The 16,711-nt window shown below is 54.6% G+C and overlaps 1 protein-coding gene across 1 annotated transcript; it reads right to left on the bottom strand.

Annotated features, from left to right (window-relative positions):
* Positions 1-1,926: 1,926 nt before the first annotated feature.
* Positions 1,927-10,397, bottom strand: KRT71 (keratin 71). The gene is made up of 9 exons (XM_025883023.2): positions 9,951-10,397; positions 7,595-7,809; positions 6,817-6,877; positions 6,207-6,302; positions 5,678-5,842; positions 5,352-5,477; positions 3,688-3,908; positions 2,945-2,979; positions 1,927-2,141 (listed from the first exon to the last, which is right to left on the bottom strand). Exons 1-9 carry the CDS (start codon positions 10,395-10,397, stop codon positions 1,927-1,929), a joined length of 1,581 nt encoding a protein of 526 aa, XP_025738808.1.
* Between the last annotated feature and the right edge of the window lie 6,314 nt (positions 10,398-16,711).

The following is a 16,711-nucleotide window of genomic DNA, read 5'->3' as shown; positions in this document are numbered from 1 at the left end:
AACAGACTCCAAACCCAGGATAACCCTGCCCACCCGGGAAACCCCTGTGAGCCCTAGGACACAAAGGGATGTGGGAGAGTTCTTCACTTTCTCCCCAAATCTGGGTGAGATACCAGCAGCACCTAGAGGAACAGCCTCCATCCTTCCATTTGAGAACCTAGCATTCTTCTAAGCCTCTCAACTGGAATATTCCTTCTGCGATCCCACCTCAGCTCTTACTGCTGCAAAGGTAGCAAAGGCAGCAGGTTTATGTGGATCCTTTGCTGAGGAAATGACAGGGTCTCTACCCAGTTCTGAAAACACACACACACACACACACACACACACGCACGCACACACACACATGCACGCACACACGCGCGCGCGCGCGCACACGCACGCACGCACGCACACATACACGCACGCACGCACACACAACAGTCTTGGCATTGTTGACCAAGGAAGCAAACTTGCTGCTGAGTCTTCAACTGCTCACCCTCCTCCACCCACATGGTGGTGTTGGCTTCCAGGTTGAGAGCAGTGGGAGGCTCTAGCTGATGGCCACCTCCTGGGTGGCAGAGTTTCGAGCCTGGCCCTGTGACCTTGGCCTAAGCCCCAGCCACTACTCTGAAGTTCTGTCTGCCAAACCAGCCCATTCATCCCTTTCTCCAATCCCTCTACCTCCAATTTTGTAAGCTCCTCAGGCCACCAAGGACTTCTTGGCTGAGGTTTGCTGCCTCATGCTGGTCACTGGGTGATCTGTCTTCCTTACACCCCTCTTCACTCCAGGGCAGACAGCTATCTGGGCCAGTGACTGAAACTCACAGCTTGCCTTGACCCCCAACTCACTTCACCCTAGTCCAGCCTCAGGCTCCAGGGACTTGTTCCCTACCTTAGCATCCCAGCAGGCCCGGAGTGTGGGGTCCCCAACAACTCCACCCTTCCTGGGTGACTCCCCAAAAGCCCAGGCCTCTGAGCAGTGAGGAAAGGGTTGAATAAACACAGACACCTGCCTGCCACACCCCCAGCTTCCCTCCAGAAAGATCCAGGTCTTAGGTGGAGGCCAGGGTCCCTGTCACCATTTCTGCCAATAGACACAGGTAATTCTTTTGTTGAAAGCCACAAACCACACTACACACACACCCTTCCCGTGGTCCTCCTTTCTTCTCTCCCTCTTCTTCTCCCTCCCTCCTCCCAGACTTGGCCCCATGCTTCATGTGTGCTCTGGAAGCTGCTTTTTAGGCTCTACGGAGAAAATTCACCTAGAAACGTGGGCCACACAGGCAATCCGCAGTGTGTCTGGTGTGTGTGTGTGTCTGTGTGTGCCTGGGTGGTGCTTCCGTGAGTACTGAACACAGTATGTGCACACACCTTCTTAACTCCTCAGAGACCAAGCCGTCAGATTGTGCTGTTTATTGAGGATGCAATGGGAGGGCCTCTAAGAGGAAAGGAGGTGTAGAGGGGCCTCTCTCCTCTGCTTCTGGGTACAGGAGAGTGAAGAGAGACCTGAGCCATGAGATGGGGCCAGGGCGGGGTGGGGACTGGCCGCTCTGGGTCGTTGTCCCTCGGCCCTCCCAGCATAGGCAGTTGCTGGGACAGAGGCCCCAGTGTGGGGTTGGGGGGGGGGGCCTCGGTCTGAGACCCAGGGAGCTGGACAGAGTAGTCAGTGACTGGGCTGGAGGCTGTGTCGAGGGCAGAAGGCCGGGAGCCTGGAGCTGAGCCCATGGCGGGGCTGGGGGACCTCAGCCAAGGAGGTGAATGCCAGGCACGTGCCAGGAGGAATTTCACCAAGTTTAGCCATCCACACCTGTCCAGGCTCGGGAAGACGCAGGCTGGGAGAAGTGGGGTGGCCGGGGCGGAGAGGGGGCTGACGTTGGGCCGGGGGAGAGAGCGTGCAGGTGACAGCTAGGGACGCAGGCGTGGCGGGAGGGCGGGGGGCAGCCCTCTCTACCTGCTGGCTTTCTTGGCGGGGGCGCTCTGGCTGGAGCCCTTCACCAGGGTATCCTTGCAGTCGCTGCTGCTGCCCCTGCCCCGGCCATCCCCCCCACGGACGCTGCACACGCCAGACACGCAGCTGCTGCTGCTAGCCACGTAGCCGCCGCTCACGGAGCTGGGCCGGAAGCCGTAGCCGCCGCTGCCACCGCTGCTGCTGCTGATGATGGCTGCGGGGGACAGCGGGGGGGGGGGGGGGGGGGCACCCCCACGGGGGGGGGGGGAGGGGGGGCCCCCCCCCCCCCCCACCCCCGGGACACAGGGTCTCTTGGAACGATGGGTTAGGTGCCGGCACGGCGGCCCTGCCCTTCCCCCTGGGGAAAATAGCCCAAAGACTGCGTCCCCCATGTCCTAACCCCTGCCCTGCCCAGCTTAGCCCCAGTCTGGCTGATTCTTCATTCTCAGAAGCCCAGCACTTTGGTCCAGGTACCAAACACCCTCCTGTCATAATGGATACGCAACCCCCGCCCCTCCCCTTCTCTTAGCCTTTTTGCTAAACTTCCTTTTCAACCTCTCCCTCTCGCTAGCTGTCCTGCAAATGGCATCTTTTGGGGTTCTGGTTTAATAGTCCCACTGAGAAATCCAGAGATCCAACACTGTCAGCTTGACCTCCGAGGTCCCCATTCACTGATTCCCTCTGCCGCCTCTAATTCCCCAGGCCAGGGCTGGTCACGACTTGCAGCCCTGGAGCCCCAGGCCTCATGCACACTCATCCTCTGTTTCCCCTTCTAGCTTTCCCAGTGGCCACCTCCGGGGAGCAGGGAGACAGAGTGATACAGAGGAAGCGGCTCTGCGTTGGGAGTCAGGAGACCTGATTACTGGCCATGCCTCTGCTATCTGGCTGTGTGATCTCAAAATCTTTTGCTCTCTCTGGTCCTTAGTTTGCTCAGCTACACACACAGGGTGCGAGCGACTAAGGCCCTTTCCCGTCTGCAAATTCTACAGTTTTAGGTCCCAGCATACAAGTACTTACAGATGCTGACCGGGGAGGGAAATTCTCCTGACATCCTGTAAGGGAGAGAAACAAAATAAGAACAAGCACTCATCCAACCCACAATCTATTAACCTCAAAGCTAGTGTCCCCACCGGCCTGATGTGGGTTTCTGAACCCAATGGGCACCTGTGGAAATTTCCTGGGCTTTTTGGCACAAGCAGAGTTTGAGAAGCCATGGTTGCTGCCCTTGAATCTTTGGGGGTAAGCAGGCAACAACCTAAATCAAACAGTACTTGGCACGAGGTACACATGCAGGGTGGCGTGCACACATCCCAAGGTCAGCTCTGGTCACTGAATCTTTCCTATCTGCTGAGAACACTGGGGAAGCTGGAATGGTTGCCCTGGGACATCTCTGACAAGCTCATCTTGTACCTGGATAGGTAAGGAAGATGGAACGAGAAGGCCTAACATAGTAATGGGGTGGTGGTGGTGTTTTTGGTTTTTGTTTTTTGGTTTTTTTTTTTTTTTGGTTGGGGTCGGGGTGGGATAGTATGCAGAGGTATACCCAGGAAAATTGTAAGGATGGAATGAGCTAATCCCCGAGGCACAGTACCTGGCATGAGTGAGGGTTCACGCCGGGTAGGTATTATTAATTACTGTTATTATTCCCATCATCACCACCCCTTCACTTCCAAGGACTCATCTTTTCTAAATGTGTGTGCTAAGCTTTCTCTTTTGTCCTTCTCAAACCCCTGGGGCTCTTGTGCCAGAGCACCCCCAACCTGCACTCCTCGCTCTCCAGCAGCTTGCGGTAGGTGGCGATCTCCATGTCCAGGGCCAGCTTCAGACTCATGAGCTCCTGGTACTCGCGCAGCATCCGGGCCAGCTCCTCCTTGGCCTGGTGCAGGGCGGCCTCCAGCTCGTCCAGCTTGGCCCGGGCGTCCTTCAGGGCATTGTCACCCCGCTGCTCAGCATCGGCGATGGCCGTCTCCAGGTTGGAAGCCTAAACAGGGAATCAGAGAAGCTAGAAAACTGGAAGGGGTGAATAGAGTCATCCACATCCAAATCCCACTAGTGCTTGGAACTCCTGGGTGGAGATGCCCACTTCTACCTTTCCCACCTCCTGCTCCTCTTCGAGGCCGGAGCCCCTTCTGGGGGCAGCAAGTCCTTCCTAGCTCTTTCTCCACTTGCTTGTATTTAGGCTTTGTGGTGATGAAAGATAGTGCACCCTGCCCTCCTGTCCGCAGGGCTTCTTGTGATCGTGGCCAGTTCAGTACCACGTCACTTCATTACAAAGACATCTACTTGGCCACCCATGCACCAAGGATGCAGAACGAGGAGGAGTAAGATTGGCTTTCTGCTCTTGAGTTGTTTAAAGCCTGGGAGGAGAGATCCTTGGAACGTGGTGTTGTGGGTACAATGAGAGCGGCTGCCCAGGTGCAGAGGACCACAGACGAGGGACGCAGGGAAGGAGATTCCCTAGAACCAACTATTCTTTTCCAAGTGCTTACCTTATGCCTAGTGCTACCCTCAGCCCTGATATGCCTTTTGCATACCTTAGCTCATGCAGTCCTTACACCCCACTATGCAGAGAAGGCAACTAACTTGCCCCATGTCACAGAGTCCCTAAGTGTTAAAGCCCTGGGAAGGTGCAAAGGGCACTGGACTAGGTGTCAGAGTGGGTTCAGATCACAGCTCTGCCATTCGTCAGCCTGCAACCCATTCCACCTCTTGGAGCCTCCGTGTCCTCATCTGTAACGATGCGTAGCGCTTGCCTCACAATCTTTGAGATGATTCAGTGTGATAAAATGATAGGAGCTGTTGCTGTTGTTATTCTATAACCTCATCCTGTCTCCCCACATACTCAGCCTGAGACTGCAGCCTAGAGTCCCGGAAGGGGTCCAAGCAAGGCCTTAATGAATAGTTAAATAGTTACAGGAGGCACTTTAATGGGTGCTCTTTGGGCCCACTTATCAGTCATTTCATCAACAAATGTTTATTAAGCTGCTACTATGTGCCAGGCACTGTACTAGATGCTGGGAAAGCAATGGGGAACAGAGCAGCCAGCTCCCTGCCTTCCTCCAGTTCCGTAGAAGAAGGGACAGGCTGGTGTGGGGTAATCGTCAAAGTGTGACAAGGACAAGAGAAGCACAGATGCCAGGAGGGCGTGTGATTAGGGCAGAGGGCACAGGGGGGTGTGGTCCTAGCCCAGCCCGGGGAATGAGAGAGACGTCTTCCTGCAGGAAGAACTTCATAGCAGAGGTTCTTGGGGTGAGTGGGAGAGGAGATGCCCCAGGGATGTCTGCTCTAAGTATTTGAGGCAGTGACCTCATTGGCCCCTTTCCTCTCATGGGCAGAGATTTGAGAGGCTGATATCCTTGGCCAACTCATTCCCCCTCCAATTAATGCCCTCCTGCCCCAGGCCATGGGCAACCTGTCCCCTCACCTGCTTCTTCACATTCTCAATCTCTGAGCGGATTCTCTGGATGAGCCGGGTGAGCTCCGAGATCTCGTTCTTGGTGTTTTTGAGGTCATCCCCGTGCCGGCCCGCTGCCAGCTGCAGCTCCTGAAACTGGGGACCCCAAAGCACAGAGCCATGGTGAGCATGATGAGTGTGTCATAGGACTACATGACGTCTCGGGATTGCTGATGTCATGGGGGAAGGGCATGGTGGACACTTAACTGGACATGGCCTCTGTTCTGGGAATGATCAGGCCCAGCCCTCATGCCTGCTGGGATTGCCCTCCCCGGTCCTGCTTCAGCCCAGCTCACCTTGGTCTGGTACAGCGCCTCGGCCTCTGCCTTGCTCTTCAGGGCGATCTCCTCATATTGGGCACGGACCTCATCAATGATGCTGTCCAAGTTCAGGTCCCGGTTGTTGTCCATGGACAGGATGACAGACATATCGCTGATGTGGGACTGAATCTGAGCGATCTCCTACATGGGAAACAGGGCTGGTCTCAGGACTTGACTATCAGAGGCTAACACCATCCCCCCAACCCCCAAGCAAGATTAGCAAATCCAGGTGATGCTAACTTAGAGGCTCTGGACCAAAGCTGTTGCTCCCTGGGCAAAGTGAGTCCCCTCCAGGCCCCAGATAGATTCCTGACACCATGAAGCCAGGACCTGGACCGTTTCCTTTCCACCCAGAGGGTGGAGATTGGGAGCCTCTCGGGGCTGAAATGGGAGATGAATGGCTAACCAGGGGGTCTCCCTGAGAGCAAAGAGCCTCTCCCAGCCCCCAGAACAGAGTTTTACCCACTGGCTGCCAACAGAGCGGTGGGTGGAGACACAGACTTACAGCTTCATAGAGACACTTGAAGAACTTGATCTCCTGGTCCATGGAGTCCACTTTGGCCTGCAGCTCCACCTTATTGGCATAAGCCGCATCCACATCCTGAAAGATGCCCCCCCCCCCCGACAACATCCTTCAGTCACTGCCAGTGCAGCCAAGAAGGAAACACCCACCCCAGCCTGGGTGCCCTGCACACCGAAATAGCTGCCCTTTTCTCTCTGAGAGGCTCATGGGAAAGGAGAGGATGGAGCAAAAGTCCCAGCCCTGCCCCATCCTGAGACCCCGCTCCCTCAGCAGGGATGGGGTACCCCCTCTAAGGAAGGGAGCCCCAGCCAGGCTGCTGTCAGTCGTCCCTCGGATGTCAGAGTCAGGCCCTGTGGACGCAGGGGAGCCCCTGTGTGTCGTCCTCTGCTGTTCTTCACGGTGGACATGAAACACTCAGGAAGGCCATCATCTCTCTACCTTTTCATTCCCTTTCTGGATAGTCCATTGTGGTTTTCCTCAGCCTTTACGTCATTAGTTTGGAATCAGCTCTCTGACAGCAGAGCACACTGGTAGGCTCAGCTCTCCCTGGGCCCAGGCCAGCCCTGGACTCAAGGCCTGACTTCCCCCTCACCTTCTTGAGCAGCACAAACTCGTTCTCTGCAGCTGTACGTCTGTTGATTTCTTCCTCGTACCTGCAAGAATGCCAGGGCTCGGTCGGTGACTACATCTCACTTAGAACCCTCTCACTGAGAACACGCTTTCACTCAAGGAAGACTCTAACCAAGAGGCAGAGTGCCCATTTGAGGGACAGATGCTAGTGGGCCACAGGGTACTGGGCTGGTGGGGCCACCAGGCAAGGAAGGCTTCCTAGAGGAGGGGACATGGTAACGAAGTTTTAAAAAAAAAAAAAGGTGATTATTGAAGATCAGGCTACAAAAATGTGGTAGAACCATGTGGAATGAATGTTCTATGGGAAATCTTAGAGGAAGCAAGAAGCAAGCTCCTCCTTGAGAATTTGAATAAAGCTTTACAAATGAATGGGAGTGTTTCCTTAGGTACTCCTCCTAGCCATTCTGGGAGGTGGATGGATTTAAGCCCCCTTTTACCAATGAGGACCCAGAAGCTCCAGGAGATTAGGAGTAGCTTACACAAGGTTTCCCTCATCCAGCCAGAGACAGTCTTTTGACCACTGGCCAGCTAACTGGACATTTGTCCTAAGTGCCAGACCAGAGGCTGGAAGAGCAGGAAGCAAGTTCCAGAGTTGTGTTGGAATAATTCTGCTTGGTACAACAAGGAACACTGCCCCTCATCTCCAAAAACTTTAAGCCGGGGTAGCTGCCGCTCCTGCAGAAGGAGCTCAGAGGGAAAGGGGCACTGGTCCAGCTGCAGGGGATCCCTTCCCCGCTCACCTCTTCTTGTAGTCCTCCACCACGTCCCGCACGCTCCTCAGCTCCGAGTCCAGCCGCACCCTGTCCCCGGACAGCGTCTCCAGCTGCTTCCGCAGGTTGCTGATGTAGCCCTCAAGGATGGGCTCCAGGTTGTTCTTGCAGTTGTTCAGGTCCAGCTGCTGCAGCAGCTCCCACTTGGTCTCCAGCACCTGGTTCTGCTGCTCCAGGAAACGCACCTGGGATCCGAAGCACAGAAACTGTTGAGCCCCCACGGAAATAGTCACACCTGTCATTCACAAGGCTCTGTGCCAAGCGCTCTGCCTGCATTTTTCCCTTTATCCCCTCACAACAGCTGCATGAGGCAGGCAAGTCATTAACCCCGTTTAATGGGAAGGAAACGGAGCCTCTTTCCAAGGTCCAACAGTTTGATAAGTGAGGGAGCCCAGGAATGCACCCAGACATGTGTCCCCATAACTCATGCATCCGGTCACTCAGAACCCATTATGACCAAACCAGCTCAGGGCAGGGGCATGCCTAAAAAAATAGCAGGACAGAGTCAGGCTGGGTCCATCTCTGGAAATGTTGAGCATTCTGAAGAAAGGAATCTGCTCTTCATTTTATAGTCTATCAAGCTCAGTGAGGCTCAATGGGCCAAGAGCTTCTGGGTATTCTAAATTTCTGCCTCAGGCCCCAACTCCACCATTGCCCGTGCCCTCCTCCTTCTGCCCTAGGTCTTCTCCTTAGACGCATCTTCCACAGCGCAAGCATGGCACGTGGGACAAGATGGATAGACAGTGTGCCCCATGCCACTGTCGCCTCACTGGGCCAGGAAACTGACCAGAGAGAGTAGATCTACATACTCCTCTCTTGTGTGGTTTGTGGGGGGCACGATTTTTAAAATATGACTTAATCCACGTGAGCACAGCCACTGTCTAAATAAGGTTGTGTTCCCTGTTGTCATAAGCACAGGACCTCAGAAAACTGTCTGGGATTCAGCGTTGAGATGGGATCAGCCACCAAACTGCTTGCCCCAGCAGATCATCCAGTGTTGGTTTGGTTTAACCAATCCTGACTCTTTCATGTATATCCCTAAGACTGAGCCTTAGCCACGGAGCAAACCCTACACCCAGGACACCACAGTTGGCATCTGGACTACACACTGGGCAGTTGGGATCACTGATAGGATGTACCCACATTCTGGAGGAGTAAAGAGCCACAGAGACAGTGCTGGCCTCTGAGGCAAGCAGGGGATCCTCAGAGCAGGAGACTAGAGCTGGGGTGTGGGGCAGGGGGACCGGTAGGCTCCGATGGCCACTGACCATGTCAACCATAGGCTTTGTCCTGGGCTGACCCACCCTTGATGCCTACCTGTCATGTAGCCAACGTAGCCCCCCAAGTCCCCAGGACCGGTTCTCACCTTCCTTCCCTCCCATCCCCACCCCAGATGCCATACCCTGCAAGGCATGTCCCTGCATGCTTTTGCTCACTCATAGAATGGGAGTAATAATTTCTCATCTACCATAAGTCAGGGTCCTCTTTGGCCTAGAAGATGCCTTGAGGCCTCCTCCAGACCTCTGGATCCTCCCCTTCTCAACACTCCTCCCCCACTGCTCTGAAGATGAAAACGATAGTAACGATAACCAGCACTTGGGAGCACTTTGTATGTGTGAGGCACTGTGCCAAGATCTTCACATGCATTTTCTTTCATCAACCCGACAAAAATCCCTGAGATGTAGGCTATTATCTGCATTAAGGAGATAAGGAAACAGAGGTGCGGACAGGATAAATAACCCTCCACACAGCTGCTCCATGACTGGCTTAGCCAAGACACGGCTGGTAAGTGACGGGGCCAGGGCGGAAGCCAGGTCTGACTTCAGAGCACTGTGGAGACGTCCTCCCCACTGCACCCTTCTGCCTTTCTCGAGAGTCCTTAGCTGATTGAAAAAAATGCCCATGGCCAAGCCATCCAGGAATGACCACACACGGATGCTCCTGACCCATCCAGTCAAATGACTAGTGGATGAGACCTGCTCACGACGGACGGGAGGAAGACTCTGGGGCAGATTCCCTCTCACTGGCTTTTTCCACACACACAGCCTGCATGGACCCCAGGCTTAACAATGGCACCAAGCTGACCCTCAAGGAAGAAGCAGGGGTCTTTCCTTCGGAGCTCCTGCCAGTAACCCCCATGAGCCTCTGCCAGTAGAGGCAGAACTCCCTCCGTCTTCTCTTGGGAAAGACTGCAGGGAATCGCACATAAGTCACCCCAATAAAAGAAAACACCTGCTTCGTCCACATTCAGTGCCTCCTCATATCTAACCTGAATCCCTTCTGCTGTAACAGAAGCTCATGCTCTGAGAAGAGAAGGTAGACCCACCTTGTCGATGAAGGAGGCGAACTTGTTGTTCAGCGCCTTGATCTGCTCCCGCTCCTGGGCTCTCACTTTCTGGATCTCCGGGTCCAGCTCCACGTTGAGGGGGGCCAGGAGGCTCTCATTGACAGTGACCTGATGGATGCCTCCAGGTGGGCACACAGACGGACACACGGGCCCCAGGGCCACACTGCCAAACATGCTTCCAGCAAAGCCACTGGCCCGGCCTCGACCAAACCCATAGCCTCCATTCTTCCCGCTGCTGCTGGCCATGTTGAGGGAGATATTCCGGGTCCCCCCCAGGCTGTAGAGACTCCGGCTTCCAAAGCCACCACTGAACCCTTTGCCCCCTGCCCGGTAGGAGGACGAGCTGCCCCCTGAGAACACTGCTGAGCAGCCGCTGAAGCCCCCCTTGGTGGCAGCTCCCGACTTGCAGGTGAATTGGCGGCTCATGCTGGTGGTGGAGATAGAATCAGATGCAGGAGGGATGAAGACCAAATCCTACCCGGGCTCTGCAGCTTGCAGTGAGGACTGGCAGGCACCCTTCCTTATATGTGCTTGGCATTGGGGCTCGTGGATGGGTAGTCGAGAGCTTAATTCATGGGTTTGGCTTGCCTGGGAGCAAGAAGTCATTTTCTCCATGCTGAGCTAGAGATCAAGCCCTCCCCACCTCTGAAACAACATGAAACCTTCAAATTGCTGGGCTTGCAAGCCTTGCTCATGTAATTTGGGTTTTATCTAATTAACCTGCTGTTATAGGGTAATTTGCCCCAGGCCCCAGCCTCTCCAGGGGGATGTCACTGGCACCTCACCAACCCTATCCTGATTAATCTTCTCTGGGTTCCTCCTGGGGGCTCAAGGAGCTTGAAGGAGATGGACTTCCCTGGACAGGGCAGGCCATTGGGTAGAGCATCTGGGGGCTCCAACCAGAGGTGTGTCCTCCTCTTTCCCGGAAAAAAAGCCCCTTCATTCAGGCCTCCCAGAGACACACCGCACTACTGGTGGCCTCTTCCCCTAACCCGCTGAGGACAGTGGCTGTGTCTGCTGGGGCATGAGGGGTGGAGTGACCCTCTCCCTGGCATGGGACATGAGCCCATGGAGGGTCATATGCTTCCGTCAGTTCTCCAAGGACTGGGATCTATCTCCACACTTCACCTCTCTCAAACTCCCACAGGGCAGGCTGGAGGCTGCGCAAGGCACGATCGCTGTCTGGCCCAAGCGCTGGACAGAATGAAGAAAAGGAGGATGGAATTGGGGCAGGTGGCTGAAAATTCAGGGGGTCAACTCAGAGGAGGCGGGGAGACGGCAGAGAGAGGCTTGCCAGGGCCTGGAGGCTCAAGGGAAGACTGCTGGGGGTCTGTCTGCTCATTTTTGTCTTTCTTCCGATGTGTATCTGTTAGTAAGAGCAGGAGGAGCAAGCTGAGCACAGGAACTGTTTGTTTGTTTGTTTGTTTGTTTGTAAACATCTGTTTAGAGTTCAAATGGAGGAGCTGCTGTCCGGATGAGACTGAACTCCTATGCCTCTCTCCAACGCATGCGAGCCAGTGGTGCAGGCTGGCTGGGAGCACCCCCGGAGAGCAGGTGTTTCCACAGTGACTCTGTGGGCAGCTCCCATGAGGTGCCTCTGAAGGCTGTGACATGTGTCATCTCAGTGTTCCTTTGTAAGGAAAGTCAATGGTCCTCCAGCTCAGAGACCCCCTAGTTACACCTCCCGCCCTCCCTCCATCCTTCCTTTTCTCCCTCCGGTAACCTCTACGGAGAGCTTCTGTTGCCAGGCATGTGCCCAGTGGAGGGGACATGGGGGCTTGTGGTCTAATGCTAAAGGCTTTTCCCAGCTCTTGGAACACAACCTAGCCTGATGTCCCCCTCGATGGCTTCGCTGGCTGTATGTTTCTGGGACGTGCGTGGCAGCTCACCAGTCTAGACTTCGACGTCCCCACAGCTGCTGCCCCGCCCCATCCCACAGCTGCGGTCCTTGCTGTTTCCTGCCTCAGCCAGGGACAGCTCACCCACAGGCCTCATCTCCAAATACCTCCACTAGTTTTGCCGCACTATCCCTACCCAGTCTGAAACACCTCTCCTCCCCAACCCTTCTGATCCAAATCCTCTGCTCTTTCAAAACCCCGCTTCAAACCCTGGTTTAACCCCACCTCCTCCTCTGTGTGCCCGACTCCTCTGTCCATTGAGACCTGTGCTGCCGTGTTCCCTAGGACCTGGCGCCTGGGTGAGGGCCCCAAGTCCCCCAGTCGGCTCCTCCCTCTGTACCTTTCCTCAGGGCCCCAAACCAGCCTCTGGACATCCCTCCCCAGGTGACAGAGGACTGACAGTGTTGGGGGAGGGTGCATCTTCAGGGGGCCCCTGGGCCTGCGTCCACCTAGAATGCCACCAGGTAGGAGCCCAGACCAGGAGCTGGCTGCAGAGGTCTGAAACCCACTCCACCACCCAGCAGCACTTAGCCTCTCTAAGCCTCTGTTTCCCCGATGTAAATGGGATAGTAAACTCCTCATGGGGCAGCTGCAACAATTACATGTGCTAACCCATGAGAGGTGCTCGGCATGTGCCCGCTGCTTAGTCAATGTTTAACCATATTATCAATGACCAAAAGTAGGGAGTAAAGTAGGAGTTAGGCATCAACCTGTCCTCTCCTCTTCTGCTCTGTCTCCTTCTTCCTGTCCTCTGGGAGAGGACATCTGGATCAGCACAGGTCCAAACAGTGTCATCTGCTGTTGGAGGACAAGGAGGGACTGATGTTCCCAGAGATCCCAGGCTTAAGGAGTCTCTCCACTCAGACCATTTCTGATCATGGAAAATTCACCATTAGAAAGAATAATAATAGCCGCTGTCTAACAAGTGCCTGCCAAGTGCAAAACTCAGTCGGAAGCACTTTTCAAACATTAGACCTGTTGCGACTGATCCATTTATCAGATATTTACTGAGCATCTACCAGGTGCTGAGGGGGGCAATACAAAGTATCCTGTCCTCAAAGAATTTAGCTTCTGGATCCATCCAAATGCAGGTATCCCTGGGAAAAGCATCTCATCAAGCTATTAACAAGTCATTAACACCTTAGTGTGGATTAGTTAATCAGGTACTGGCCATCGGGAATGAAACACCCAATGTTGATGAGGATGATGATAGGAGAGGAAGGAGGAGAATTTTGGGCCACCCACAGGAAGGGTGGGCCCAAGTAGGGCTCCCGGGGTGCCTGTGTTTTTGCTGGAGGGAAAAAGGGAGGGACGGAAGGAAACCAGGACAGAGCCACAGTTCAGCAAGGTTACCAAGGTCCCTGCCCTAGCCTTAGGTCTCTGGGGAGACTCGGGGGTATGAGGAGGCAGAACTCCCTGCTTTGGGAGGCCCCTGGCGCTGGTGGGGGAGACAAGAGACAATTTCCCACTTCCCATGTCCCAGCTTCATCGTCCCCTCACACCCTTCAAGGTACCAGGATCACTCGGTTTTCCAGCTGAGAATTAAATTCTGAGCCAGGCACGGACATCTCTGAGCCTCAGTTTTACTCATCTGTGAAATGATGGGGAAGTGTGTCAGATCAGAGAATCTTTGATTCTCTTTGATTCCCCCAAGTTTCCAGGACCCTGTAGCTTTCCTTAGATGCTCAAGGAAAATTTAAATTGCTTGTTCAATAAATTACATTTGTACGGCTCTTGGTTTTATAGCCAAAATGTTTTAATTAATTTACGCAAATAATCTGTAGCTTTTTTGGTGTTTTTGTTTCTACGTTTGTGATGATCAGTTGGCCACGCTTGTTGTGATCCCATGGCCCCAGTCGAGACCCATTGGCTCCTTACTCTCAGCCTTCTGGGGTCTGATAAACCTCCAGAGAAGGCCTCAGAGGGAGAGGGGCAAGAAATCTAGTACAATCCAAGAGGGTAATTGCTGGATGAGAGAAAAAGAGAAGACACAGAGGAGAGGGGACTCTGAATCCACAAGGACTGCCTGGAGGAAGGGGTTTGGGTTCTGGTCTGTTAAGGGAAAAGGCCTTGGGTGGACCAGCAATGGGGAACAGAAAAAGCAGCCCAGGAAGGGCATTTGTGAGGAAGGACCCTCCAGCTGGAGCAAGCGCTAGTGAAGGGCAACCACGGGTGATGACTCCTAGAGCTCAAGCTGTGTATATGATAGGGTGAGTGATAGGGAGCCATTGAGGACTCTTGAGCCAGGCAGAACCTGACCAATACAGCTTGAGGAAGCAGAATGTAGCTGCTGGTGGGTAGGAGTATCGGTGGTGGGAGAGGCTGAAGGCACTGGGAGCGGGGCAGGTGGTTCTCTGAGCAAATAATTGTCTCCAAAATTAGAGAGAATGAGCTGGGTTATGTGGATGACATCAGCTCAGATCCTGCCAGCCCTCCTCGGGAGACCGACTCAGGAAGGGAGCATGCTGCCTGTGAACGCTCCGCAGGTCCCCCTCCTCGTACCCCTGTACCCCCTGCAGTTGCAGGCAGGTGGGGCACTGAGCCCCAAGCCAGCTGGATGGAGCGCAGTCCCTGGGGGACTTGGCTGCAATCAGAGCCATGCATCTGGGGGCAGGACAGCTGTTTAGCAGGTTTGTACCCGGCAAGACCGAAGGTGAGCTCATCCCAGAGGAGCTGGGATATAAAGGATGGAGAAGGGCTGTCCTGCCAGGCACTCAGCTCCACTCCCCCCTGCAGTGTGGCTGCCAGAGAGGCTTCCTCCTCACTCAGCTCTGGGGCCAGGAGCATCTCCTTTGAGCTTTGCTGGCCATCTCCTTCCTCCGGTCCCACCCTAAGCTTCTGGTGAAGGGCGTGGATTCAGGAGTCTGAGGACCCTGGTCCAGGTCCTGCCAGGTGACCATGGGCAGGTCTCCCAACTTCCGAAGCCCCTGTTTCCACATGTCTAAAAGGGGGGATGCTCATACCTGCTGCACCTACTCCCAGAGGTGGAATGGGAGACACCGTGTAAACAAGGATGGTGAGGATGATGTTAATTCTGCTAATGACAGCTACCGCACGCTGGGAGCTCTGCCGGGCACTGCTCTGAGCACGTCCCATGTATTAACTCATTTAGTCCTCACAACAGCCGTGTGACGCAGATACCATTATTACCCCATTTTACAGATGAAGATACTGAGGCACCAGGAAGTTAAGTAACTCACTGGAGGTCACCCGGCTCACAAGCAGAGGAGCCAGGGCTCAATCCCAGCAGCCTGGTGGTAATGTGCACTCTTAGCCTCTACGCTGTCCTGGCTTGCTTGCTCGTGTACAGATGTCCAGTGCAGGTGCCCGTCCTTTTCCGGGCGCACAGGACCAGCTCTAGCCTCCCCCAAGCTCGGGTTCTGAGTCCCCGCTGTCCCTTCACCATCTGAACCTCAGCGTGATGAGCGGCACTCGCCAGGACTGACTTCCTCCCACACCTCCTCCTGCCCCGGACCCTCCAGCCAGCAGGATCTGACCGCGTGCTCTCCTTCTTAGCCTTCTTTGCTCTTCTGAAGAAAATTAATGTAGTGTCTGGACTTCGGTGAGGGTGGGTGGCGGGTGCCTGTGAGGTGGTTATGGGTTTTTCATATACGTCAGGTTTTTCCCTGATGTCGTGCTCTGGGCTGTTCTCCCAGGCTCCTGCCCACCAGGGCAGCTTGTCCTATCGTTTAAGGCAAACCAAGACACACCTCCTCTAAGAAGCTCCTTCCCAATTTCCATGCCCTCCCTGCCAGGGTGGGCTGCACCTCTCTGCACACGCCTGATTGCCCAGGTGCTGTGTGCATCCCTCCAGAATGATCGAAGAGGTCCCTCCAAGGTCAGGCAATGACTTTTGCTCCTGTGGCCCCAGGCTCCAGGGCTTGTGCCAGTTGACAGATGTGCTCCAGCGCCTGTCAGAGGGTGCATGTGGGTGCGCATCTGTGTGGGGGTTGTCGTGAACACAGACATGAGCCCCGTGGGTGTCCCACCGTGGGGAGTGGTATGGCTGTCCCAGTGATCTGCAGCTGACATCTACTGTGGTAGGCCAGAGCCCGACTGTACCAGTTGTTACGTATTTTGAGTATCTTCTGCAGACATGGGCCTGTGAGCCAGAGAGCATGTGTCTGCGGACGTCTACCCTGGTTTCTGACGACAATCCACCTAACAATGGGTCCCTATGGGATTGGCTCTCTGTTCCTCTCCATTAGTGGCACACAGGTGACTATCCCATTTTCATCATATTCTTTTTATGTAAAAAAAAAAAAAGAATTTACTTATTTATTTGAGAGAGAGAGAGGGACCACACGAGTGGGGGGAGGGGCAGAGGGAGAAGCAGGCTCCCTGCTGAGCAGAGAGCCCAACACCTGGCTTGATCCCAGGATGAGTCGATCCCAGGACCCCGGGATCATGACCTGAGCCGAAGGCAGATGCTTAGCCAACTGAGCCACCCAGGCATCCCTCTTCTTTTTCAATAATAGCCAAGGGGGGAAGCATGGTGACTCCCAGCTGGTGACCAATTGAGGGAATCAAATTCATTCATTCATTCATTCAACATCCCCGAAACTATGAAAATAAGAGAGGTTCTGGCTAGTTGGGCCTGAAAGAACATCCCTTTCCTGAGGGCAGCAGGATGGACAAGGTGACTTCTCAAGGTCACAGAGCATCCATTTCACTGAGAACTTCTCTACCAGAGAACACAGATGAATCAGTAAAAGCCTCGAACAATACCAAGTTTGGAAGCTAGGGAGAACATTTGTGAAGGTGAGGAAATGGGAAGGTTTGAGGCCAAGGGAAAGGCACAGGGAGGAGAGGCCGGGAAGACCGGCGGCTCCAGGAGGCAGG

This window comes from Callorhinus ursinus, unplaced genomic scaffold (genome assembly GCF_003265705.2).
Source record: "Callorhinus ursinus isolate GAN/ISIS: 27379988/994484 unplaced genomic scaffold, GSC_fseal_2.0 scaffold44, whole genome shotgun sequence".
In the NCBI taxonomy this organism is placed as follows: domain Eukaryota; kingdom Metazoa; phylum Chordata; class Mammalia; order Carnivora; family Otariidae; genus Callorhinus; species Callorhinus ursinus.
The sequence above is the reverse complement of the archived record's forward strand: the minus strand, read 5'-3'. Positions and strand labels throughout refer to the sequence as shown.